Source organism: Tasmannia lanceolata, unplaced genomic scaffold (genome assembly GCF_043159265.1).
Source record: "Tasmannia lanceolata isolate RefF3 unplaced genomic scaffold, GAP_Taslan_0.1 ptg000011l, whole genome shotgun sequence".
Taxonomy (NCBI): domain Eukaryota; kingdom Viridiplantae; phylum Streptophyta; class Magnoliopsida; order Canellales; family Winteraceae; genus Tasmannia; species Tasmannia lanceolata.
Genome location: NW_027518688.1, coordinates 22,253,389 through 22,281,260, shown reverse-complemented (window position 1 = coordinate 22,281,260; position 27,872 = coordinate 22,253,389). Strand labels below are relative to the sequence as shown.

General features: G+C 39.5%; 1 protein-coding gene across 10 annotated transcripts; it reads left to right on the top strand.

Moving 5' to 3' along the window:
- The first annotated feature begins 1,409 nt into the window (after nt 1-1,409).
- Nucleotides 1,410-27,872, top strand: LOC143886655 (uncharacterized). Of its 10 annotated transcripts, XR_013253896.1 has the most exons (7): nt 1,410-1,803; nt 4,359-4,460; nt 17,804-18,118; nt 18,301-18,412; nt 19,525-19,690; nt 23,292-23,505; nt 26,659-27,872. XR_013253896.1 is itself a non-coding variant. In XM_077390707.1 (6 exons), exons 3-5 carry the CDS (start codon nt 15,764-15,766, stop codon nt 23,331-23,333), a joined length of 726 nt encoding a protein of 241 aa, XP_077246822.1. In that variant the 5' UTR covers nt 1,410-1,803; nt 4,359-4,460; nt 15,550-15,763; the 3' UTR covers nt 23,334-23,341; nt 26,659-27,872. The 10 variants fall into 10 exon arrangements, 3 of the variants coding, with proteins under 3 accessions (XP_077246822.1, XP_077246821.1, XP_077246823.1); XR_013253892.1 differs by lacking the exons at nt 17,804-18,118; nt 18,301-18,412; nt 19,525-19,690 and adding exons at nt 15,550-15,886; nt 15,973-16,533 and having other exon boundaries at nt 1,410-1,798; XR_013253897.1 differs by lacking the exon at nt 17,804-18,118.

The window sequence follows — 27,872 nt, the reverse complement described above, 5'->3', positions numbered from 1 at the left end:
AAAAGCTTTAAAAATCAGTCGAGTCTAGTGGATCGAGTCTAGGATAGCGGTTCTAGATGGTTAGGCATCGTAGTTAGAATAGGACATCGAACTACGTTGACTCCGATTCTTCCCGAGGCCGGGATACGTAGAGCAGCTGGGATGGACGGCCATCTTGGTCCGAGTCAAGTCGCATTAGAGTTAGGATTTGTTTTGTCCTGTCATATATAAGATTGATTTGTGTTTTATGTTTTGATGTGTCTTCTTACTTTCTTGTACTGATACTATACCTTTAGCTGTAGCCTGCATGTGTATGTCCATCAGAACTTAGACACCCATTAGGCATGTCACTCATAACCTAGCTTTGCTTAGGTGACACATTTTTCATTTCATTTTGTGTATGCTTATTTCTTTATCCTCGGGAAATGTATGCTTAGGTAGACGATTCCTGAGAATTGTTCCTATTTCATATGATTTTTACCCAAAATTCTTTGGATCTAATAATAAATGGCATAAGAGACCAAGTGCTTGCACTCGGACGAATTGGAGGCGCTCTTCGGACCTTCTCCATTCGTAATCAGGCACGAACCCATTCATTTCTGGTTATCCATGGTATACAGAGCATATTTTTTTAGGGATCCATGGCCGTATACCATGGATGGCGACTCTGAGTTTTTATTTTTGTTTCGAGAGTTCCTTGGTAGAGCTCTCCTTCACGTGTGGATGATCCAAGAGGCCGCTGGGGGCTCGTTCCCTCACCTCTCTCTCGGATCGGGGTCCACACCTACACATTCGTGTCGGGTGCGTATTGGGTGCGGGTGCTCCCGAGTACTCCCTGTGTGCATACCGGGTACACACCCAAACATCATTGGGAAGACACTCTCCAAAGGCCCAACGTACCCATATCCTATTTTTATAAATTCTCACTGTTGATCATTGTAGACATCCCATTCTGATTGGACCATAAAACTCCCAAAATCAAATAAAGTCCCGAAATCGAAAAAAAATTTCGAAACCAAATCTCAAAATTCTAGAAAACTGAGCCTTGAAAAGCCCAAAAATGCTCATTTACAGATCATTTTCGAAATCTCTTGAAAGCCTGAATGATCCCCAAACCCCATTAAGTCCCTTTATTAGTAGTCTCGATACTTTTCCTTTAAAAAAATAAAGAAAATTACAAAAATACCCCTCAGTGTTGCTGTTGACACCCAGTTCTTCAATTTCAGCCAAATGAAGACAAAACAGGATGGATGGCCATCTCTTGAATAAGACCAAACAGGGGCGGAGGGCCTGGGGGGGGGGGTGAATTAGAGAAAGGGGAGTGCCCACTAATCACATAAAAGAAAAATTAGCGGAGGAGTGCAAATATCAAAGCGTGGGGGTGCTGATATCAGCACATTCCCCAACTATATAATGCAAATCGGCTAGGGTTTTCGGCAACAAAGAACGAGAGAAGAGAGGAGAGGAGGGAGAGTCCGCAGCCTCCCTCCTCCGGCCACCTACTCCATTCTAGCCGGCCAACCTTACCACTATCCCTGCATCTCCGATCACCACCATCCCCTCTCTTTTCTATCATCAACCCCCTCCTTTACAAACCCTAAATCTAACCCTGTCTCCATTAAATCCAGCTCATCCCTCATTCTATCTCTTCTCTCACTCCCAAGGTCAACGGTTCTATCTCCAACTCATCTTCCCTGCCTAATAACTCATCTACATCTCTTTTCCTATCCCGAAATTCATTTGCACCGATCTCTCATCCGAAAGCACATCGTTGGAAGGCGGCACAACGCAAAGATGCAGGAAAGCACCGCAACCCTGGGTCAGGCAATGATCTACCCCTTTCTAAGTTTCTGATATGAACACTACTTAGTTTTAATAATTGCACAGATCACCTTTTCTCTTCCATTTCAATTAGTTTCTTAGAACCTTTTTTTTATTAACGAATTGCAACCATATTTTAATAAGGGAAGTGATATCAGCACTACCATGTGCTGATGATTGCACTAATTCACCTTGTCTTCAATTATTTAAACAGTTTCCATAGGCCATTACAATACCAAAAAGCTTTATGAAGCCAATTAAAGAAGAAAAGACAAACTGAGATTGTGCAATTATTAAAAATGGTAGTGACAACCATGTCTTGATGAGTGCGCGGTCCTAGCTTGTGTTTTCTTTTTGAAATGGCTTGTAAAAGCCTTTTAGGATCTGTAATAACCTTTTGGCAGATCTTTGTTGTCATTGCCTAGCTACAAATGCTTACAATGCCATGCCTATTCCATATACAGAGTGATTGTAGCTATCATAAAGGTGTTACTTGAGTGGCTGGTAAACAAAAAAACACAAAAAAGGGAGTTTGCTAACAAATTGTCTTCATATAACCTCTATTCCCTTCATTAATATTACTTAGAAGAAAATTTTGAGCCATATCACTGAGTCATGAGGCGCGGTTGAAATCAGCACCATTCGTCGCTTTTAGACATGGTGAAACATTAGCATCCACGGAGATACCAACTGGTTGTTGACCGGATGCATGTCCAAGCCGTTGGAGTCTAGCTAGCCTCAGTTCATTAGTTGAACCATATCTAGGATATTGAGAAAGACAAGATGCATTGGTGCATATAATGAGCTTCGTCGCGCTGATATCATTTCCCCTTAAATAATTACATAAGCTTGGCTTATCTTCTTCATTCTTCTTAACTTGTTTGCATGAATTTTTTTTTTTTTGGTCAAAAAATAATAATAATAATAAAAACAAAACATAAAAACCTCAAAAATACAAAACCAAAAACAAACAAAAAATGTTTTGAAAAGTTTAACCGGCGTTTTGGGCTATGATGAGGCTACTCGGAGCCCCCTTTCTTTTATTTTCTCTTTATCTCCTTTCAGATTTTGTGTCGATATTCGGATTTCGTTTATGATTTCTAGAGCTTCCTCCTATTTTCGGGATCTTCATTAGAGTTTGGGTTGTCATCAACGTTTGATCTCTTCCATCGGTTTTTGGAAAATTCCTTCGGTTTAAGGCGGCGATGGACGGAAACTTCCTGAGCCAAAAACCTATTTTCAAAACAAAAGGGTTAACAAAAACATAAAAACTAAAAAATACAGAAAAAAAAATAGAAAAATTAAAAAAGGCAAGGTTGGTGATCGCCAGGTCATTCGGAGCCCATATTTCCATTCATCTTCGATTTCAATCGCGGTTTTCATCGGTTTTTACGTGGTTTTCCTCTGATTTTGGGCGACGGCATGGTGAGTTTGACACCCGATGTGGGGATCGTGCTCATTGAGCCCATGGGCGAGGACCTTGCGAGACTGTTTCCTATTTTAGGGTTACTCTCGTCGAGCCCGGCGATAGGTGACGACGACGCCTTCCTGAGCCTATCGTCTTTCTTTTCCTTTCCTTTTTCCATGCATTTTCCCATTTCATTGGATTTCTTGATTCTCGTTTGGATTTCTCTTTATTTTGCTTATTGCTTGCTTGTATGTTTACTTTTGGTTTGCTTTTGTGTTTACTTTTCAGCATATGATTAGTTGCTGCTTTCTTAGCGCTATGTCTTGCTTAGTCGTAGTCGGAGACAGGTATTAGGGTCATCCAACGTTGGAGTTGCACTAGTCTCTCCCGCCTCCCCACCTATTTGAGAGATTACTTGAGAGTTATTGATGTATCAATTGAGTGATATACTATATAAACAGGGGAGACAGCGGATTCTACTGCTCCATCCAAGGTTGCACGATGCTAATATCAACCCTCCTTCATCATGTGGATTCCTTGTGACCAGGTAGTTGGGGGTTTCACATGAAAGTAAAGATCTCACATCGGAAAGGTTAACGGTGTGGATGGGCTTAAGGACTTGGGTACCCTCCCCTTAACAGCTAGCTTTTTAAGGGTGAGTTCTAACCGGGTCCCAACGTGGTTTATGAGGGGGAGAAGTTTATGAGCCATAGAGTAGTTTATGAGTTTGTTTTAACATATCTCTCTACGAGTCTCTTTAGCTTTCTCTTTTATGTCAATTACCTATTCTATATGGCCTATTATTGGTACGATGATTTATGTTGATTATCGATCCTTTGCTTCTTTTTTTTTAACATCTCTCTTGCTTTTTGCTCTATATTTATTGTACATCTCTCTCTCTCTTGCCTTATGGTCTATGTCGATTGTCTATTTTATTCGGATTGTTTTTTTTGCAATGACTATTCTCTTTATGTTGATGCATGGGAATTATATGTTCCTTCTTTTCTTCTCAGCACCCCTCTCTCTCGCGCGCATTATGTCGATTTTCTTTTCTATTTGGGCTGGTAGTTTGTATGGTTTTAATTTTTTTAGAACATCTTAAAATAGGAACCTCACAAGATTGTAATATTTTCAATGTTGTAACAAATAGGTACACAAGACCATAGACCGGCTAAGTCATGTGCCAAGAGTGAAGCTGAAGCAAAGTACGATCGCTATATCAATGGAACAGGTGATATAGGAAAAAATAAAGGTAAATTCCTAAATTATATGGTAATCGAACATTTTGTAATTATTACACATGCTTCGATTTTTATATCTTTTTAACACATGCATACATAATTGAAGTGTGGTCACAAATTGCCCGTTTATGTTGTAACACCTCTCAAAAGGGGACATTTAAAATAGTTATGTTGTGGTATCCGACAAAAGATTTGTCCTTAACGATTCTTACCAGAAAAAGTGGTCTTGCATTGCTTGGCTATTTCATTAGATAATTTTCTTACCATCGAATATTTACAGTTTAAGTTAAACGTAGGTTGACCAGCTTGTCCGTTCCAACTTTTGTAGCATTGTCATTCCCATCAATCCCTAATGTCCCCATACAATTTTATTGGTTATGAACGATCTCTTTAGAGAGCTGGTCTTCGTCATAATGTTGCATTTGCAGAGAAACTTTGCAAAACACATGTTAATGGTTTGCATTTGCAGAATACATAAACATAATCGTGAATGATATAAAATATGTAATCATATCTTACTTGATCATGTTAGAATAATTATACTATGTAGATAATGACTTGTGACTAGAAACAACAATATTAGTCGGGGGCTGGTTCATGAGAAAATTTCCCCCATTTCCCCCTGTTTTCACACAGGGATGGATGTCTGCATGTATAAAACTAATTGTGTCATCATAAGCCTAAAAGCCATGTGACAATTGTTGGTGTAAATTCTTCGGTTGATGGTCGGAAATCAGAAAAATAGTTTGCTGCAAGGCGGCAGAACACTTTTCTTAAGACAATATTCGCGCGGCGCCCCCACCAGTTGTGTGGAAAGGGGATCCGCGAACTTTCCTCTAAGATACAATCAAGCCAAGAATATATATTCTTCTTATGTTTGACGACTGCAATGCACAAGTGGAATCAAAACCTGAAACACCCTTGGGGTTTTACAAGCCTTAGAGAAACCACTTGTTATTGTTTCTGCAGAATAACAATAACTGGAGAAGGAAAAGAGTTTAAGAAAGAGTAACAAACTTTTTGGGGGCTTTGAAAACTATAGGGAAGTATTTGGAATTCTCGAGATAGAGAAATCACACTAGAAATTTGTAAAATCATCATAAATGATGGGTTTCTGGTCTTTTCATAGACCACAAGGTGTCTTTTCTGTTTGAAAAGCATCCTTCCATGGCACCTGATCACTACATGGGGCTTATCTAACAGTTGGATCGCGCTAGATCGCTTTCCAACGGTTCTGATCACTTATGGAGTGACTCTTGGTTTGTGTAAAACCTCCTTCCTCCTTTGTAACCGTTAGATCGTGTCTGATCGCCAATCCATGTCTCTGATCGCACCCTTTCAGCATTGGAATGTTGGCACCCGACAGGTCGTGATCCGACGATCCAGATTGTGCCTGCTCAGCATCCGACCGTTACCATGCTGATACGACGTGCGTCATCGTTGGTCGACTTAATACTAGCCGTTGGAGCCCATTCGACCAACAGACTGAACCCCTGGGCCGACCGATCAACCGAGATCACATCCAATCAATCCAATGGCGTAGACTGAATCTGGAAAATTTTAAGTGCTCCAATCAACGATGAGTTGTGCGAAGTGCAAAGTGCGCCAAAAAGCGCCCTACTACCCACTGTCCACGTGACCCGTGCGCGGACGGAGGGTCCACAATGTTACCGGGATCGCCTTGCCACCCTCCGACCCGCGATCCGGGTTCGCCGACCCAAAACGTGGGTCGATTGCGACCCGCGAGATAGGGGGAGATGCATAAAGAGGGAACACTTTAGTGGACTAGGAAAAGAGAGTGGCACAATAGTTTATTAGTTTGTTTATGTTTTTATTTAAGAATGGGTAGTTATTTTTTGTTTGCTTTCATTTAAGATTGAGAATGCAATATATGTTGGTACTTAATTTAGTGATATTTGGAGATATTCAAATTTTATATATTACGCATTGGATTGGAACTAGAATTTTCATTTTGAATATATGTGAATAGCATACATGAGGTTTTTGGTTTTTGGTTTTGTTTATTAAATGTATGTAGCATGGGCTATAAAATGAAATTATATATATATATATATATATATATATATATATATATATATATATATATATATATATATATATAGTACTAGAGCCACCCAAATTTGGGTTCCAAATCCACCAACGAGCCGAAATAGCAAACTGACTTAGCCTACCTTCATCGTACCGTGTATCGGGCTACCATCGTACCCGTTCCCATACCGCGTACTGGAACGAACCGCGTTCCAGGTAACCTTGGTCCACCATTTCCAAAACCCATTAGTGCTACAAAGCACGAGAGAAAAGTAGAAGAGAGTATATTAGCCTCTATTCACTTTTCCAAATTTCCAATGTGGGACTAAAGTTCCCACCACACTTTACTTTTCTAAAAAGCAACTTTTTCAATAAAAAAAAGCTATTCTTTGTGCGTTCAGGATGGAGAATCCTATACCATATCTTTATGCATTGTAAGAAGGTAGCCGGAGTGGTATGGGGCTGCATCTTATCCAGGTTGGTATTTCTTGGGTCTTCCCATCTAAATTTTCCGGGTTGGTGCTAGGTTGGGCGGGAACCCTATGGAAGAAGAAAGGTAGAGTGCTGTGGGACCTTTGCTCTCTAGCAACTATTTGGATTTTTTGGAAAGAGAGAAATGCAAGAATTTTTGAGGGGTGGAAGGACGTGTGCTTCCCTCAGTCATTGCTTGGGCTCGGGCTCGGGCTCGGGTTCGGGCTCTCCCTCTGTTCCAATTCGTTTATGCTTATGATCTTTGGGAGGAGGGGTGGAAGGAGGTGTGCTTCTGTAGGAAAAACCGACCACAGATAAACCAAATTTGGAAGGCTTCACTGGAAGGCATGGTCAAATTAAATTTAGATGGCTCTAGTTTGGGTAACCCCGGTCTCGCAGGTATTGGTGGAGTATCAAGGGATCCTAATAGAGGAATCATTTGGGCCTTTTCACGACCTATAAAGATCTTTTGACGTAAGTGAAACAGAAGTTAGAGTGGCATATCAAGTAATAAAATACCTAGATCGAGCCTTAATGAACACTATGATTGTAGAGGGAGACTCTTTGAATGCGATTCGTTGGCTTAGAGGGACGATTGTGCCTCCATGGAGATTTGCACTCCTTTTTGACGATATCCAGGATCGGATAGAAGGATCCTCAATCATTTTTAGCCGTGTAAGGAGATCGGCTAATAGTGAAGATTGGGTCTAGAGATGTTTGATTTTATGCCCCCTTGACCTATCTTCTTCTTTTCTTGTATTTTTTTTCGCTCCTTTTGTGTTGTCCTCTCTCCTAGTACTCTTTTTTGGGGTGGACTATCTCGGTCGTCCCTTCCTTTAATGAAATTTTTACCATAAAAAAAAACAGTTTTTTGAATAAAAGCTTTTCTTTTTCCAAAACACTTAAAGTATTTCCCAAATACACTTTATTTTGAAAATCATTAACAACCATTTCCTAAAACACACCCCTCAGGAGAACTTGCCTTGAGCCTGGTCAAACCCAATATTTGGTATGAAAGCAAGGTGAAGATTGTCTTTGCTTCTATAACAGGAGTTTTACTGACGCTCACCATCGCTCCTAAGCGGGATACCGTTCTCAAACCCTCCTGGTCATGCACATCGTCTCTCCTAACCAGGAATTTCGACTCGCCTAACCACCTCATCAGTCCCCACCGTCATGGCCGAACCATTAGAAAACCTAGCATTCGCCAGAATGGAAGAAATAATGACGACTTTGTCTAGACAAATGGCTAAGATATCGTAAGAGACCATTCGTCTAAAGATTCATATGAATGAGAGGTCCGGAACATCTAGGAAACTTGTGATGCATAATGCCTCAGGAAGCCAGCTTCCTGCTTGGCCAGTTACAATTCCTGTAGATATCTTCGAGGAAAAGCTACTGGAGAGGAAAATTGTGCACCTCCCCCGTCTAAAGTTGAAAAGATGTAGACTAAGAAATTCTAGAAAATGGCCCAGGAAATTAGAGATATCAAAAGTCAGGAATCAAAGGGTTTGGATCCAGATGATTTCTCTCTATTCTAGAACTTCAAAATCCCTTAATTCGACAAATTTGACGGAGCCGGATGTCCGGCAATTCAGTTGGACCACTGAGACCCTAGGGTTTGTCTCAGTAGTTCTATGAACTTTCCAGCCTACCTTGCCTTGAGGGCGTTGGAACCATCTAAACCACTGGAGAGCTTTTTTTTCCATGTGTATAGATGCAAGAGGAACTTTCTATTCCTTTGGGATCTTGTTGTAGTCGAAAAACTGCTTGACCCGATCCACCTAGCCCAGTGGATCAATGCCATCAAATTTTGGAAACTCCACCTTCCTGAATTTTGTTTGGACAGGTCCTTGTGAGAAGGCCGTGCGCTAAGGTGCATTGTGAGTGGATCTTTGATGCTCCTTTCGATTTGTAGAGAGTGAGGCTGCTAGCTGATTGTACTGTCTTTGGTACTTTAAATCCATGGCGGCAATCAAGTTCTTGATTTCTTTGAGACCTTCCTCCTGATCTTGGCTAGTTCTGCTTTCATCTACTGATGAGGGTAAAAATAACGGCCCAATCACAGACTGACACGTGGCAAAGAGTATACACGTAATCGTACCCGATTTGGAGAGTTTTAGACCAAGCCCTGCCCAATCACAAGGCGACACTTGTCCAGGGGCATTAAGTTAATCTCACACTTAACCCCTCTTTGGCTTCCAACTATAAATAGCCTTCTAAGGCTCAAAGGTTCGGGTTCTAATCCCCAAAACTTACTATTTTAGTCTAGATTTCATTGGCCTCTTGTCCTCTAGTTCTCTCCGATGTCGCCCTGTACCAAGTAGCCATGAATGTTTGGGTCTGATACCAGATAATATGTACTGAGAAGTAGATGACAATACTACCAATTCAATGTAAACCCCTACATTCAGGGGGAAACCCTCTGCAAATGAATTATACTGAAAGTAGAAATCTTATGATTAAGGAATAACAGAACAACAATCTCGTTATGTACTTCGAAACTTTCCTAAGGATAAGGCCAATCTAACTACCTCCTACAAAATAGGAACCAACTCACAACTTCTTGCAAAACAACAGCCAACTGGATAACTCCTATCTATTCTTCAACTGATTTTTCTCCTCCTTTAAGACTCTCCCTTTTCCCTTATCTTTCGAACCCCTTTTCTTTTGCCTTCACCAAAACACATATAAAGAGAAAGGAAAACACAGCCTACTAAAAGTACAAAGTGGGGCCTGGTCCAAAAAAGGAAAAAATAAGAAATGGTGATTTTGTATTACCAGCTCAACATAATGCCTACCAATGGAAACAGAGCCATCTCGGACTTGAGCTGAAATAACAGAATTGACAGAATCTGCATCCACAATGGGAACTGTTTGAGCAGTAGTCGAGCAATCTCCCAGATCAACCCCTGAGCCGGGCAATAGAGGCTGCACTACTTCAGCTGATTGGTGGCCTCTAGCCCCCCTCTGATAATGGACAGATTGCACTGTCAGATTATCAGCATTGCTAGGAAGGGAGTCAAAGCCTCCTACTGCCTCTCCATCTAAATTTGAGTTTGGTTTCGCTCTAATAGAGGAAGCTGTACCATCTGCTCCTTGTGAAGATTCAGCTGCGGTCAGCCTTGCTGCCTTTGATTTTTCCTTCTCTGAAGCTGAAGACCTGTCATTTAATCGTCTGTTACTCTGTTGGCTCCAATGTGAGAGGTCATTGCTGAATTCTTTACAATATTTCAACCTGATCCCAACACCTTACTGTCTAAAGTTTTATCCATGACTTACATCAATTTCTTGCATGGATCTCTATTGATTTTCATTTCGTCTTCAACTTTCTAAAATCATGTTCTATAACTATCGATTGTCATGGCACTAGGAAGTGGTTCTCATACCCGCTTGTTAAGATAGTTTCTAGCTGATTGAAATCAACTTTAAAATATGGACAAAACGTTGCAAAATGTAACTGAAAAAAGCGTGGGTTTGATCGATTCAAGATCATCCAACTCCTTAAAGGAATTCAGCTTGCTTCATTCACAAGCTTCATTAACGGTTTCTCTCTTTTTTGCAAGGAGAAGTTGAACCTCATTTCTGCAATAAAATAGGAAACTTCAACAAAATAGTACAACTTATATACACTTAAAGTTGCTGCTACCAACCAACACCTATCTATGGCAACATTCCAATATAAATAAACTTTTATGTACAGTAATTAAAATAAAATCTTACTGTAGCAAGCCAAGTAAAACCTTTATCTTTCATATTGGCTGAGATTCTCGTTCTCCTTGTTTAGACAACTTACAAATTGGGAACATTTTCTCCCTTGCAAATTAGGAATATATTCTTTCACTCTTCTTAAACATCCTGATTGTTAATTTATCTTTCATATTTGATTGTTTGGATTTAGTTTTTTATTTCCTAAACTTAATAACTAGCCTTTATAAGCAGAAAATCTTGACTCTCTCTCTCTCTCTCTTCATATCTATATGTGTGTGTGTTGGTTATTTAGTTGGTTTGCATTTTAGTTCTTAAAGCTAGTCACTTTAACACTTGAATTTAGCTTGTAAAACTATTTATCACCTAAATCTAAACTCCTAACTCAATTTTGGCCCGAATCTACTAAATCTCGTCTGCCTAAATTTCTCTCTTGAATAGTTATACTTGCCATCTATCTGCCTTGTGTTCAGATTTTTCTATTTCAATTTGTTTTCCGATCTTATCATTTGTTAGTATTTTTGTTTGCAATTATTATATTTTTTTGCGAAATTTTCAGGTTCCATTTCTTCTTTCCATAGGTTTCCTTTGATGAAGGCTCCATCTTATCTAGGTTCTCCCTTTGATTGATTGAATTGTCAATTGTGTGGCTTGAAGATTGGCCTTGTGTTCAGATTTTTCTATTTCAATTTGTTTTCCGATCTTTTCATTTGTTAGTATTTTTGTTTGCAATTATTATATTTTTTTGCGAGATTTTCAGGTTCCATTTCTTCTTTCCATAGCGTTTCCTTTGATGAAGGCTCCATCTTATCTAGGTTCTCCCTTTGATTGATTGAATTGTCAATTGTGTGGCTTGAAGATTGATTTTTCCTATGGGGATTTCATTTTCCACTTGCAGGCTGGAACAACCATCTTGTATCCAGAAAACGGTATAGGATGATAATCCCGGTACCATCTGATTGGAAGAACCTTGATCCCGATCATTTGCTAAATTCCAAGATCTATTTAATGCTAAATTCCAAGATTTCATTTTCCACTTGCAGGCTGGAACAACCATCTTGTATCCAGAAAACGGTATAGGATGATAATCCCGGTACCATCTGATTGGAAGAACCTTGATCCCGATCATTTGCTAAATTCCAAGATCTATTTAATGCATGGATTGATTCACAGCAATGGCTTCTGCCATCTACTTTATGTCAACGGTCTATCGCAGCACCTACGTGGAAAAGAGATCATGAATATGTGGGAAGGATATGCGTTTTATTAAAAACAATGTAAGCGAATTTAAAATTACAGTATCTTTATGATAGGCGCCGGCGGAGGAGACTATGGACTGTTTCGAGGGAGGTGACCATCTCTTATTTGGAGGGAGAAATTGAGTCTCGATTATCCCCTGGTTTTTTGGAAAGCAACCCGGAAGCGGTTGGCTTGGGTTTGCCGATTTCCCTCCTCCAAAGTTTTCTGGACGAGCTCGGGAAATGCTCCCATTAGTTGATTTAGGTGGGGCTGGAAGGGATTTGAGTTGTAGATATTCCTGTTTTTTTGAGGATGTTGGTGGAGGAAGACGAAGGATAAAGGGTGGCGAGGGAGAAATTGAGTCTCGATCATCCCTTGGTTTTTTGGAAAGCAACCCGGAAGCGGTTGGCTTGGGTTTGCCGATTTCCCTCCTCCAAAGTTTTCTGGACGAGCTCGGGAAATGCTCCCATTAGTTGATTTAGGTGGGGCTGGAAGGGATTTGAGTTGTGAATATACTCCTGTTTTTTGGGGATGTTGGTGGAGGAAGACGAAGAATAAAGGGTGGCAAGATTCTAAGACAGGGTGTTTGTCTTCGTGTAGTCAGGGTAAACTTCTTTTTGTCAGGACTGAAAGTAATGTATCGATTTGTGTCTCTTTCGCCTTTCTGGCTCAGGGTATGCCCTGGCCTGCTTTTTTTTATGCTATATAGTGTCAGGGGGACTCCTGGTCCCCATTGTAATTCTTATAGTATCAATGAAAATATGTCATATTTCAAAAAAAAAAAAAATACATTATCTTTACAATTATGCAATTGAGATATATGATAAAAAAATTCTATCTTCTGTGCGGTTAACATTTCTTTCTTGCTACAGTTCTAATCAAATTTATTCTATTGTATATAGTTTATATGGCTCTCTTATGCGTTTAGAATACCAATAAATAGTCTGCTAGTATTTTGTGCACTATAAGGCTCTGTTCAGTTGCGTTCTTGGGAAAACGAATCCCGGGAAAACACCCCATTTTTTCCCGAGAAACCTGAAGTAAGGATGTTCATTTGCTTTCCTGAGAAAATCCCCCAACCTAGGTGGAAAGTGGCAAAATTACGTGGAAATACGAAAAATGACGTGGGTAGAAATCGTTTCTCACATCTCTGGGAAACCAAATCCCACTAATTTAGTGCGATTTCGCTTCCCACGGTGGCGAGAAAAAAAAAACGACTCTTCTCATTCTCGTGGGAGAGAAAACCCAGCCTTCTTCGTGGGCAAAAAAACCCACCGTCTTCTTCCTCAGGACGACGAACGGCTCTCCCCTTCAGCCATCTCAGGTAAGCCACCTCCATCGCCTTCTTCCTCTCTTCTTTTTCCATTTTTTTGGATTGTGCCATGTGCTCTGTAAGAAGGGGATTCGTTTTTTTCCTTTTTTGCTTTCTATTTGATATTTCTAGGGTTTCAAGTTGGGTTTGGGTTTAGATTTGTAGGGTTACGGTTTTCCTTCCAGATTTGTAAGGTTAGGGTTTCAGCTGCGTATCTTTTATCACATCTGTGGGAAACCAAATCCCACATTTAGTGCGATTTCGCTTCCCACGGTGGTGAGAAAAAAAAAATCTCTTCTCATTTTTGTCGGAGAAAAAACCCAGCCTTGTTCGTGGGCTAAAAAACCCACCGTCTTCTTCCTCGGGACGACGAATGGCTCTCCCCTTCAGCCATCTCAGGTATAGGCCACCTCCATCGTCTTCTTCCTCTCTTCTTTTTTCATTTTTTTGGATTGTGCCATGTGCTCTGTAAGAAGGGGATTCGTTTTATTCCTTTTTTGCTTTCTATTTGATATTTCTAGGGTTTCAGTTGGGTTTGGGTTCAGATTTGTAGGGTTAGGGTTTCATTTTAGATTTCTAGAGTTAGGGTTTTCCTTTCAGATTTGTAAGGTTAGGGTTTGAGCTTACTTTTATAGGATTAGGGTTTGATTTATGTTTCGTAGGGCTCTCCCCTTCAGCCTTGAATTTGAAGTTGAAGGGTTTGTAAGGTTAGGGTCTGATTTTTGCACTTTTGTTGCTTTTGTAAAGTTAGATTTTCACTGGTGAAAATTGTGAGCAGATGGGCCAATTGGTTGTTGAAAAATGCCAAAGTTCTGTATTAGAAGCTTTGGCATGAGAATAGTTTATTTGTGGCTGATCCATGTAAAGAACCGGCACTAGCAGAATATTGTAGTGATGTGCCATTTGCCTGTGTTGGTTTCATGTTTTTGATGAGGTGTTGCTGACCATCCATCTAAGCTTAACCTTCACATTGGAATTTAACCTCTTTAGGAAAAGAAAATTGCCTTTGTTCATTTCCTACTGATTATCACCCATCATCTTGTTTTCATTTTGGTTATGATGTTTGATAGTTTAAAATTATATATTGTTTAATAGCAATTTGTTCATTACTTTCATATGTGTTGTGTTGTTTCAAAAGTCCCTTCTCATACATTTTTATTTATTTGGTAGACTCTTCTCTCCGGCAGCGAACGGCGTTTCTGTTCTCTCTCCCTCTTTCAGTCTTACTACTACTGTTCGGATCTTGAGATATATTTTCTCCTATAAGCCCCATTCCATGTCGTGTTTGGGGCTTCTTATTATCTATGCTTGGGATTGCTTTCTATGTGGTGCCTATGTTTGAATGGGAGGTTGTGGGTCTTTTGATGGTTGGGAGCTTCGATGTTTTGTCTGAAAGGGGATTGTGGGTGTTGTAGGGCTACCATCATGCCGCGAGAAGCAGTAAATAGGAGGATGATGATTGTTCGAGCAGCAGCGGTAGTTATGGCTACGGCGTCTGCATTGTTATTTAGGATTAGATGAAACCTTCAGCGCAGGACAAGAGCCCCTTACGAATCAGGGTATCTAACCCACAAGGAATATGTTACACGTATCACACATGCAGAGAATTACTGTGTCGCTGTGCTTCGTATGGATGTTCGCTGCTTCCGCTGATGCTGGGTACCCATGCCTGACTCATTTTATAACTCCATTCCGCGGTCCTAGTTACCACTTGAACGAGATCAGGGGGCGCAAGCCTCGATCTCCTGAGGAGTTATATAATCAGAGGCATTCAGGGGTTAGGAATGTAATCGAGCGAACTTTTGGGGTCCTGAAGAAGCGATTCACCTTAATAAATTCACCACCTATGTATTCTTTAAAACGGCAGGTGGACATTGTGTTAGCCTGTTGCTGCGTCCACAACCACATCAGGAGGGAGATGCCAAACGATGGGTACATTGAAGTGGTTGACCGTGAGTTGGCAGTAGCCCCTCCGGAAGAGATTCCGCCACCGCTTCCTTTGCCCCCTATTTCTAGGGCTGAGGATGTGAGAGCAGGAGGACTGATCCGTACAGGCATTATGGATCATTTGTGGTGTGATTTCGAGGCACGCCGTGGTCATACTTAGGATGATCTGTTGTTTACTATTACATTTTATTATCTGTCTTTGGGTTGTAACTATGTTCACTCGCGAATACTTTGCTGTTATTACACTTTGCTTTTATTACTTTGTCTTTGGGATGAATGCGTATTTGCTTTTAGTACTACTTTGTTTGCTTTTAGTACTACTTTTGCGTCTTCTGTTTGATGGTATCATGTTTCCTAAATGAACAATGTCACAGGTAAGATGGCGTTTACTTCAGGGGTGTCGAAGGGGAGGAAAAAAATCACTGGGGAGAGGATGAGGATAGACTACTTGTTACAAGCTTAGCTCATCAGGTTGCCTTGGGCAACAAGATTGCTAACGGGTTTAAAGAGCTTGCATTAAACGCGGTGGCACATGATCTTTCCATTAGAATTGGTAGGGATATCACGAAAGATCATGTGAGGAACAGAATGAAGACAATGAAAATCAATTACAGGATTCTTCACACTATCCTCAGTCGCAGCGGTTTTGGATGGGATACAATACAATGCAAAATAAGTGTTGAGAATGAAGTGAAGAATGATTACCTGCAGGTAATCTCCAATAGAGTTGTTTATGATTTGTTTTTCTCTGTAATCAGTTTCCACTCATTACTTACAATTACACCATTTTTTTCCAGAGTAGTCCCGGACACCTTCGGTTCTTTAACACCCGTTACCCCCTTTATGAAGAATGGAAGTATGTGTTTGGGGAGGATCATGCTACAGGAGAGTTTCTTGACGACAGCCATGCCCCTTCCCAGGATGAGTTGGGTACTTTTCCTTCCAGCGACCCAGTGGGGCTCGACGATATGGCCGACAGATTCCCCAGTGTAGGTACTCCTCCAGGTCCTCCACGATGTTCCAGATCACGCCATTCTTCTCCTGTTAGAGACGCTAGCATGGGGTTCAGTGACTCATCCCTTGTGAAAGCGCCTACTCCGGGTAGCAGCGGAAAGAGGACGCGGGGTGCAGATGCAAAGCTTGGACAAAATATGGATAGGTTGTCCGACAGTATCAGGATGATGGCTGATGTCATCACATCGACTGTCGAGGTGCACGACCTCAGTCATCTTAAAGACTCGATGATGAGCATGGAGAGTTTCTCCTACAGGGAGCGGGTTAGAGCCTACATGTACCTCCATAACCATCATAAGGAAGCTGAGATCTTCCTTTCCTTGGAGGACGAGGGACGTCACGAGGTAGTTATCGCTATTTTAGAGCATTAGCTTCGACGATATCTGGTTTTGGTCGTTCCAGTATTTCGCTCTTTTAATGGTGGGTTGACTATTTCTTATTTTGAAGTTAGGTTTTTTGGATATTGTTATGGTGGGTTCTCAACCTTATGTTGGTGGTGGGAAACTCATGTTATGTTTTTTTGGGTTCTGTTTATGGTTGGATACTGTTATGGTTGGTTATATTGTGTTGTTTGGATACATTTATGTTTAAAACTTTTGGTTATGTTGGTGGGTATGTTCAACAGGTTTGTGTTGCTTATGTAGGTGGTGAGAAATTGATGGTATGATGACAAACTATGGTTATGTTGTTTATATCAATGGTGGTTATTTGTACTTGTATGTTATTTTCATTATATTATTTTGAATTGCATTCCTGTAGGTTAATGGGCAAAATAAAATTTTATGTGGTCTTTGAGGGAAGGCAGGTAGGTGTATATGATAGTTGGCAAGACTGTCACGATCAAGTGAACAAGTTTAGTGGAGCCTGCTACCGGTCCTACAGTACTAGGGATGAGGCAGAGGTTGCCCTTCGAGCATTTATACAAGCCAATAGTGGGCCCAGAGAAGATAGGAAAGCAGAGTCCAACCACCTTCATCTGGATTCCCAAGGCTCGACAAGTTCTGATGTGACGGGTTCATCATGTAGTTAGTTTTCGTTGTGGGCTAATATGCTTCAGTGCTAACTCGTGTATGTAGGGAGTACACAAGTTTGTTTTTTTACGTCATAGTTTTGGAGGTTAGCTTATGTTGACAAATGTTGACCATCAAATATTTTGACCAGTGTTGCCGTTGTGACATATAAATTATCTTCCACCTTGGTCATGAGTTCTGTTTTCTGTCTTTATAGTGTTAGTGGACTGTTTTTCTTTGGGTTGCGCTGTCATTATTTTTGTACTGCCATTGTGAACATGGAGTTGTTTGCTCCTATGTTGTGAAGTGTGGGATATGGGTCTGTTGATTTAGATGAAAGGAATGTAATGTGAGCATGGGATTTAATACTTAGAAATTCAGTTTGGTTGGTATTTTTCTCAAAGGAAAAGTCACTCTTGATTGTTGTATGTGAACCTCCTTCAAAGACGCAGTGGTCCAGTTGTTAAAAAAAACAGAATTTCAAAGACGTAGTTGCTTATTTTGGGCTTTCTCCCATATCAGTGCTTGTAAACACTGTTGTATTTACCATTTGATATAGATGGAATTCAAGATTAGATAGCTCTGTTAGTTTTTTTTTTTCCAGGGAAAATTTCATGCACTTTGCAATTGAGAAAGGGATTGCACAGGAGTGAACCACTCATTTTCTTCTTTATATTTGTTGACTCTAAACTGGGAGAGGTGATAAATGGTATGGAATCCTGGCCGTTCAACGATCAGTTTGATTATGATCTTACCATTGGATAAAATGCTGTAAAGGAGTGCAGTGGTGACTAGCTGGAATTATCAACGAGATTTCTGAACTATGTATTTCTGACTCCTTTTCCTTCGATCATATCCCCCAAAGCATGTATGAGGTTGCTGATTGTCTCCCTAGGGGTGGTATGAATAGAGAATCCATGTATGTGGGGCTATCTCTGCTTGTTGTGTAAATGTTTCTTGCATTTCTGTCTTAATAAGGTTTTCATTCATCGGTCCAAAAAATAAACAATCTTCTTCACTTCGATAGTAAGTTCATAACCAATCTGTGCAGAGACATAGAAACATGTCCTTTTCTGAGCATTTTTTTTTTTTGCTTTGTAGTTGGTCTTCAATCTTTCCATCAACTTCCTTGTGATTTACACATTTTTCGTTTGGGAAATAGTTGATTGGTGATGATGCATATCCTCTGCTTGTGACACTACGCCAATAAGGGGTATGAATTTCAAGTTTAAAAAAAATGTTTACTTTGTAGGGTAAAATTGGGGACTAACTAAGGCCAAGACAAAAGGGAAATATTATCAGCCTAAGCTCACACTATTCTTATCTGGACCATACTATTCTTATGACGGTACTAGGGATGAGGCAGAGGTTGACCCACTATACTATAGTGGGGACGTCTGGTGGAAGCATTCCTCAAAAGTAAAATATGTCAGTTAGGCTCGATCTTTCGACGTAAAATGGGTGTAAAACAAAATTTAGACCCATCTGAATGTAAATATGAGTGTAAAATTTGTTTTAAGCCCTTTTTACATTGAAAAAATGGAGCCTTGGGAAAAACTGAGATGGTTGGAAATACGTATTGTTCTAGTGGTTTTAAATATCAGCGGTTGACCCATTTATGTTGTAATCCAAATGGACGATTTGGATCATCCGTGGTGCAACGTAATTTTGAAAAATATTGGTTTATATGCATTAATTCTTCAACAATCTATGGAAAAGTAGGAAGGAAAATGAGAACATGTATCTTACAAAAATGATTGAAATGTTTAAAATGATTTTTTATGTTTAGGTTTCCCACCAATGTTTAATTGCCAAGTGAACAGGCGTGGGAAACCTTTTCCTGCACAATTTCCCGGGATTTCCTGCGCATGTGAACAGCTGTGGGAAACCTTCTCCTGCACAGTTTCTCGAGATTTCTTTTCCTTTTGCCACGTCAGATTCTCGGGAAACCTTTTCTTTTCCTTTCCCGGGAAAACAAGTGAACAGAGCCTAAGGGACCTAAAACCATCGATCTTTATTGTGTGCTATAGGTTGAGCAATGGTCTGTATGTGTGGCCAAGCAGCACTACAAATAGTATCAATCTCAAATCCATACTTTTGCCTTTTGGTTTATGGGTTATATGGGGAGACTTGGTAGTTGGAAACGGTTTTTTTTCTTTTTCTTTTTTTAATGATTGCAGTTGGGTTTTTTTTTTTTTTTTTTAAGAAAAAATCATTATCTTGAACTTTTCCATTAACCATGTATAAATACAATCATTATGCCTCGTGCATCGCATGAGATTTCTTTTCTAGAAAAAGATTGAATATAATGGTGTTTTTTTCCAGGGAAATCATAGTTTATGATAATTCGATGAAGAGGGGTATGGCGCTTCCAGTGCTCAACACTTTAGCGGAAAGACAATCGTGGTTCAGCAAATGGGGATATAAAATTCATAGCAATATTGGGACCCATAGATATGACACTTCAATCCATAAACTTCAAGCTGCAAAGGTAGGTAAATGCTTCGAAAGATTGACCGATGTATATTTACTAGATAGAATGAGACAAATTCTTGACGATTACTATAAAATATTGGGAAAGAAAGTGCGCACTTTTCATGACCTTATAAAGTATATGATGAGGGTGTTGGATGTTCTTGGACCTATTAATGAGTTGGAAGAGCCAGAGCCAGCGCAGAGCCAGCACTGAATGCAATTGTACTAACTAAAGGGCCTCACGAGAATGCAGACCGGGTTCTCAATACTATACTAAACAAGAACAATAGTAGAGTTGCGGGGGAGACTACATACTTAGTCGATCAGAAAAGCAATACAAGATAAAATCTTGGGAAGCCATTTATGAAGATTTGTTATTGGTGTACGAAGTTTTAATGAAAATATGTCAAAATGATGCCAATGTGATTCTTGAATATCGACATTTCATTAAAAAATGGGAACCGGTCGACAATAATCACAATTTACTATTTCAAGTGACTCCGGTAGGGGCTGAGGCGGAGGTGTTCAAACGAGGACCATTATCCCCATAACTACTAAAGGTTCGAGCATTTCGCTCAGAGGATGATGTGAAATCAAAAGCTCAAGTTTCTCTTAGAAATACCTACATATGCATGCAAAATTTTGTAGTGACAGAAGCAGACATGGATGATGATAAACATTACTTAGTGCATATCAAGGGGAATGGGATGGACACAAATTGCAAAAGGAAATATGAAGATGGCTTTGATTGTCTATGTAACGACCTTGAAGAAAAGCGGGAGGGACAGACGTGGACTTGTAGTCAGTGCAATCGCAGGAGCCATATGGCTTGTTACGAAGTGGGGTTGCCACCCCAATATTGCACAAGTTGCGAAGGTGATCTCTACGGCCGAGGGCTTGGTTAAAATTGCAGATGGATTATCCAATTTTGCATATGGACCAATGACTGTTTGTTGTTGGCATATTCGTATAATTGAAATTCACTTTTACTCTGTTAGGAATATATTCTCTCACTCTTCTTGAACACCCTGATTGTCAGTTTATCTTTCAAATTTGATTGTTTGGATTTAGTTTTTTATTTCCCAACTTCAATAACTATAGTCTTTTTAAGCACCTTGACTCTCTCTCTTTCTCTCTCTCTCTCTCTCTCTCTCTATATATATATATATATATATATCTAGAGAGAGAGAGAGAGAGAGAGAGAGAGAGAGAGAGTGTTTAGTGTTTAGTGTTTCTGAGCTCGAGTGTCAAAAACTCATGTGGGCCCACATTTTTGGGGTTCCAAAGCATTCATTTGAAAGGCCCTTACATGGATAGGGTGCCTACAAAAAATCACCTCCATAGGATCATCCTAACCCATCCAAGAGTGGAGGGAAAAATGGACAGATACTGTTTCTCCACAAATTTGCCCATTTTTGCCCTCCACAAATGGAAGGGTTAGGATGATCCTATGGACCTGATTTTTTGTAGGCACCCTATCCATGTAAGAGCCTTTCGAATGAATACTTTGAATCACCCCAAAAAAGTGGGCCTACATGAGTTTTTGAGCTCGAGCTCAAAAACACTTTCCTCATAAGCTTATCTGAGCTCTAGCTCAAAAATACATGTGGCCCCACATTTTTGGGGCATACCAACCATTCATTTGGAAGGCCCTTCCATGGATAGGGTGTGTACCAAAAATCAGATCGATAGGATCATCCTAACCCAATCAAAGGTGGAGGGGAAAATGGACAGACACTGTGTGTCCATGTTTCTGCCCATTTTTTCCACCACAAATGGCAGGGTTAGGATGATCCTATAAGGCTGATTTTTGGTACACACCCTATCCATGGAAGGGCCTTCCAAATGAATGCTTTGGATCACCCCAAAAATGTGGGGCCACATGTGTTTTTGAGCTCTAGCTCGGATAAGCTTATCCGAGCAGCTTATCCGAGCTAGAGCTCAGGAACACTTTTCTCTCTCTCTCACACACACACAGATATATATATATATATATATATATATATATATATATATATATATATATATATATATATATATATATATATATATATATATATATATATATAGGGGAAACGTTTTCTGCGCGATACCTCAGATAAGTTATCTGAGCAAGAGCTAAAAAAAAAAACATATGGTCCCACATTGTTTGGATGATCCAAAGCTTTCATTTGGATAGTCCAAAGATAGATAGAGTGTGCACAAAAAATCTGCTCCACAGGATTATCCTAACCCTTCGATTTGTGGAGGTTAAAGCGGATGGGTATAAACCTCCACAAATCTGTTCATTTTTAACCTCCAAAAATCGAAGGGTTAGGATGATCCTATTGAGCTGATTTTTTGGGCACACCTTATCTATGTAAGGGCCTATCAAATGAATGCTTTGGATCATCCAAACAATGTGGTCCCACATGATTTTTTGAGCTCTTGCTCAGATAACTTATTTGAGGTATCGGGCAGAAAATGTTTCCCCATATATATATATATATATATATGAAAAAACGGTTTCTACTCACAAGTGTAGATAAGTTATCTACACACTAGTTTAAAATACAGTGGAGGGCATATTGTTTGGGTGATCCAAACCATTCATTTGATTGGCTCTCACATAGATAGGGTGTCCACAAAAAATCAGCTCCACAGGATCATCCCAACCTTACGATTTGTGGAGGTAAAATGGACGTGTATAAACCTTCACAAATGGACATAAACCTTCACAAATCTGTCCATTTTTTGCCTCCACGGTTCGAAAGGTTAGGATGATCCTATGAAGCTGATTTTTTGAGCACACCCTATTATCTATGTGAGGGCCTTTCAAATGAATGGTTTAGATCACCCAAACAATGTGGGCCCCCATTGTATTTTAAGCTAGTGTGCTACACTTGTGTGTAGAAACCGTTAAGAAAGTGTTCCTAAGCTATAGCTTATCTAAGCTTATTTAAGCTATAGCTTAGGAACACATGTGGCATCACATTTTTTGGGGGATCCAAAGCATTCATTCGGGATTTGCTAGCCACCTTTGCGGAAAGCCATTTCGCACCCATCCTTCGCATGTGATGACAGGCAGCCACCCATAATGACTTTTTGGCAGATTTTGTCTTATTCATTGAGGTAGCTATCACCACATGCAAAGGACGGCCGCAAAATGGCTTTCCGCGAAGGTGGCTAGCAAATCCCTATATGCGCGCGTGCGTGCATGTATGTATTGGTTATTTAGTTGGTTTGCATTTTAGTTCTTAAAGCTAGTCACTTTGAACACTTGAATTTAGCTTGTAAAACTATTTATCACCTAAATATAAACTGCTAAGTCAATTTTGGCCGGTATCTACGAAATCTCATCTGCATCAATTTCTCTCTTGCATAGCTATACTCACCATCTATCTGCCTTGCGTTCAGATTTCTCTATTTCAATTTGTTTTCAGATTTATCATGTTTCAGTATTTTTTTTTGCAATTATTATTTTTTTGCGAGATTTTCTTGTTTCCTTTATTCTTTCCATAGCAATTCCTTTGATGGAAGCTCCATCTTATCTCGGGTCTCCCTTTGATTGATTGAATTATGAATTGTGTTGCTTTGAAATTGATCTTTCCTATGGGGATTTCATTTTCCATTTGCAGGCTGGAATAATCACTTTGTATCGACAAGACGGTATCAGATGATAATTCCGGTACAAACTGATTGGGAGAATGATGATTACGAACTTTTGCTAAATTCCGAAAGCTATTTAATGCATGGAATGATTCACAGCAATGGCTTCGGCCATATTCTTTATACACATTCGTGGAACAGAGATCATGAATTTGTGGGACCGACTGTTTTATTAAAAAGAATGTTAGTGAATTTAAAATTACATTATCTTTACAATTACACAATTGAGTTATATGATAAAAGATTTCTATCTCCTGTGTAGTTAACATTTTTTTCTTCCTACCGTTCTATTCAAATTTATTCTATTGCATATATAGTTTATGTGGCTCTATGATGTGTTTAGAATACCAATAAATAGTCTGCTGGCATGTTGTGCACTGTAAGGTACCTAAGACCATCAATCTTTATGGTGTGCTATAGGTTGAGCAATGGTCTCTATGTGTGGCCAAACAACACTACAAATAGTATCAATCTTGAACCCATATTTTACCTTTAGGTTTCTAGGTTATACGGGGAGACTTGGTAGTTGGAAACAACTTTTTTCTTTTCTTTTCTTTTTTCTCTTAATGATTACAATTGGCGTTTTAGGTTCTGTAACTTTTATTGTCAGTTCTCTTCTTCTGTTTACTTCGAAGCGGGGATGATGTTTTTCAGTTACTTAATGTGCTATGTCTTGAGATTTGGATATGCAATCATCTTTATTGATTATTGGACTCAAAACTAATAGTGAGGTTGGAATACCAAAGGCAAACCGGGAGAGTTGGGGGGGGGGGGGGGGGGGGGGGGGGTGGTGTTAAATTGGGTAATTGAAAATTTGCAAATGTGATTTAAAACTTTGATTTTTAAAGCAAGCAAGGTAAGATATTACCAATTACCAAGAGAAGATAGGAAGGAATGAATCATCCACAATCAACACCAAGTCCATAGTGGTTCAGTCTATTCTAAAGACCTATTCCACTCTTTCAAGTTTATCTTCTTGGGCTCCTCCACTATTTGGACTCCACTCGGCTGCCGGATCTGAGGCCTCTTTACAACGTCGAGTCTTGAAACTCTCTAAGGGTGAAAACCCTTCTTTACAAGTGTTTGAAGACGAAAGAAAGAAAACTCTCTTGTGCCTCTTAGTAGGTGAATAAGACAATGATAACACTCTCTCACAAACTCAAAAGATTACGAATATCCTAGCTCAAATCCTTTCAAAAATCAAAGTGGCAAAGTCAAGGCCCAAGAGGGTTTGTGAGTCTTTTTTGTATTTCCAATGGCTAGTTCGGAAGTCTCTCGGAAGCCATTCGGAAGTCCGAAGAACAAGGCGTTACAAAAGTAAGAATTTGAAAATACTGTCTTCGGACGCCCGAATATTTTTCTCGGGTGTCCGACCCGGGCTCCCCAAGAGAGCTTCAGGCGTATCTGAGTATTTGCCTCTCTTGGATAAGTTTTCCCTTTGTATTCGGGTGTCCGAACAGGAAACTTTGGGCGTCTAACAGGCCCTCTTGGCATATAGTTTTTAAGGACATCCTCAGCCTATTTTGGGAGTCTTCTATTGACTTCTTAGGGTGTTTTATGCCTAATTAGGTTGTTACTTGAGCCTTGAATACCATCAAGACCTATGAGGAACTGAGTTACATTCTAAAGTGTGAAAACACAACCTAGGTCCAAGGGTCTTCAACTTGTGAGCCTTGCGTGTTTTGGTCTTCAAATATTCACAAGGTTGCTCTCTCTCTCTCTCTCTCTCTCTCTCTCTCTCTCTCTCTCTCTCTCTCCCTCTGAATTTTTTATCAACAGTTCTTTGTCACTCCTTGATGTGCTTGTCGTGAGGCTTTCCATTTGAGTTGCTTGTGGAGTAATCTCATATTGACTTGAACTTGATCCACAATACTAACAAGCAAATCATTAGATTATAAATTTCAATCAATTTGGGTTTGTGATCAATCAAAACACGGGTGATCGTTGAACCATTGGGCTTACAGAGGTCCTGTTTGTTTTGGATCTTGAGAACCGATGTGAGTCCAATAATTTGTTTAGTACTCATAATCGGTTCTCAAAATAAAAAACAAACAGGGCCTAATTTTGAGTTAAATAATCAGTTTTGGACACAATTGGTTCTCTAAATTCAAATCGAATTGGCCCTTAGCAATTGATGTGACCTCTCTGACCATCTTTGTGATAAAAATTGCATTATTATCTTTTCAAAATGGTCAAACATGACATAATAGTAGAGATGTTAAAGTTTCAAGAACTGATACAAATCATTATCTTGAACTTTTCCATTAATGGGTTATGTAACATACTTTTCCAATGTGTCTCAAGGTACCCATTTATTTAGCTGCTCTTCACCAATTTAATAAAAATAATTGAATCAAGATCGTTTATAGAATCTAATTTTCAACATACTGCTCTGTGGCCTTAAAAAAGAAGTTGGCTCATCCAAGTTAATAAAACACTTTTTATTTATAGTAGCTCAATTGCTTGAAGTTTCTTTCGTTATGCTGAATTACAATTCTGTTCTCATGGTCAAACTGGATCGCCATGACATAATAGTAGAGATGTTAAAGTTTCAAGCACTGATACAAATCATATCTTGAACTTTTCCATTAATTGGTTATGTAACATACTTTTCCAATGTGTCTCAAGGTACCCATTTATTTAGCTGCTCTTCACCAATTTAATAAAAATAATTGAATCAAGATCATTTATAGAATCTAATTTTCAACATACTGCTCTGTGGCCTTGAAAAAGAAGTTGGCTCATCCAAGTTAATAAAACACTTTTTATTTATAGTAGCTCAATTGCATGAAGTTTCTTTCGTTATGCTGAATTACAATTCTGTTATCATGGTCAAACTGGATCGCTGTGAATCAAATATTTGAAGTTGGCTCATCCAATTTAATGAACCACTCAGCTGCACAAAGTTTCTTTCGTTATGCTGAATTACAATTCTGTTCTCATGGCCAAACCAGATCACTGTGAATCAAATATTTGATGCAATTTAATCAACCAAGTTCTAGTCTATTCATGCTGAAGTCTCAGTTTTAATGGGTTTGTTTTCATAATGTTGATTTGCATTCATATTTTTTCACAAAGCTGGTTTCAATATACTGTACATCATTGAAAGAAGGGCTTCTTTTATTTCCTTTATACAGGGTCAGTGGGTTGGTCAAGATATTTGTATCTTCAGACCTTTCTGTTTTAGTATAGTTTTCACATGTTAAGTTTTCAGATGTTAATCTCTTTCTCATTGTGCTTAAAATACAAATTTACTCTTTTTTCTGCTCCCCCGTACGTCACATGGGTTTTTTTTCTAGAAAAATTTGAATAGAACGGTGTTTTTTTTTTTTCCAGGAAAATCACTCTCTAATGACTTCGATGAAGAGGGGTATGAAACTTACGTAGCAGGTGGAAAATCATGGTTCGATAAGGGGGGATATAAAGTCCATAACAATGCAGTCTGGATCAATAGGTATGACACTGCAATTCGGAAACTTCGAGCGGGAAAGGTGGAGAGAACTGCATCGTAAGATTGCCTAATATACAATTACGGGAGAGAATGAAACAACTTATTAAACATTACAACAAAATATTGGGCAAGAAAGTTTGTACTTTTCATGAGCTTATAAAGTATATGATGGGGGTGTTGGAGGTTCTTGGACCCATTAATCCTTGGGCAGATCAAGAGCCGACTGCAATTGTACTAACTGAAAGGCCGCATGAGAACTTGCCATCATTATTGAAGGAGGCTGGAAAGATAATTGTGACGGAAATAGGAAATAATAACAATAGATATGTCCCCCAAGATACTCTCCTTAATGAGAGGTAAGTCAATACTTTGTGATTGCAGAATGGCTTCTCAATCTTGCACTGACCAAGAACAATGACAGAGTTGCAGGAAATTACGTAATTGATAGATCAAAAAAGGAATACACGATAACATCTCGTGAAGACATTTAAAATGATTTGTTATTCGTGTACATAAGCTTAATTCAAAGCTGTCGAAATGATGCCCGAGTAATTCTCGAATGTCCACGTTTCATTAAAGAATGGGAACTGGTTGACAATATTTGCAGTTGGCTGTTTCAAGTGACTCCGGTAGGGGCTGAGGCGAGGTGTTCTACCGATCACCATCATCCTAAGACTTTGCTCATCTGATGATTTGAAATCAAAAGCTCAAGATGCACTAAGACAAACATACTTATGCATGCAAAATTTTGTAGTGACAGATGTGAAGACGGATGAAATTATAAATTACTTAATACATATCAAGGGGGAAGGGATGGATGTAAATTGCAAAAGGAAATACCAAGATGGATTTGAATGTACATGTAAGGGCACTCGAGGGAGCCGTGAGGGGCCGATATGACTTGTACGGAGTGCAAGCGCATGGCTCATCTGACTTGTCACCCAGGGTTGCCACCCCAAGTTTGTAGAAGTTGCACAGATGATTGGCTCATCTGACTTGTCACCTGGTAAAGCTTGGTTAAAGTTGCAGATGAGTACGACCTTTCCAATTTTGCATATGGACCTATGACTGATTGTTGTTGGCATATTCGTATAAATGC

Bases quoted from the DNA above. Each gene is read 5' to 3' on its own strand.
- LOC143886655 (XM_077390707.1), top strand. From the start codon at position 15,764: ATGAAGACAATGAAAATCAATTACAGGATTCTTCACACTATCCTCAGT. The intron at 15,887-15,972 runs GTAATCTCCAAT...ATTTTTTTCCAG, and splicing joins TGAAGAATGATTACCTGCAG to AGTAGTCCCGGACACCTTCG. The intron at 16,534-23,291 runs GTAGTTATCGCT...TTCCATTTGCAG, and splicing joins AGGACGAGGGACGTCACGAG to GCTGGAATAATCACTTTGTA.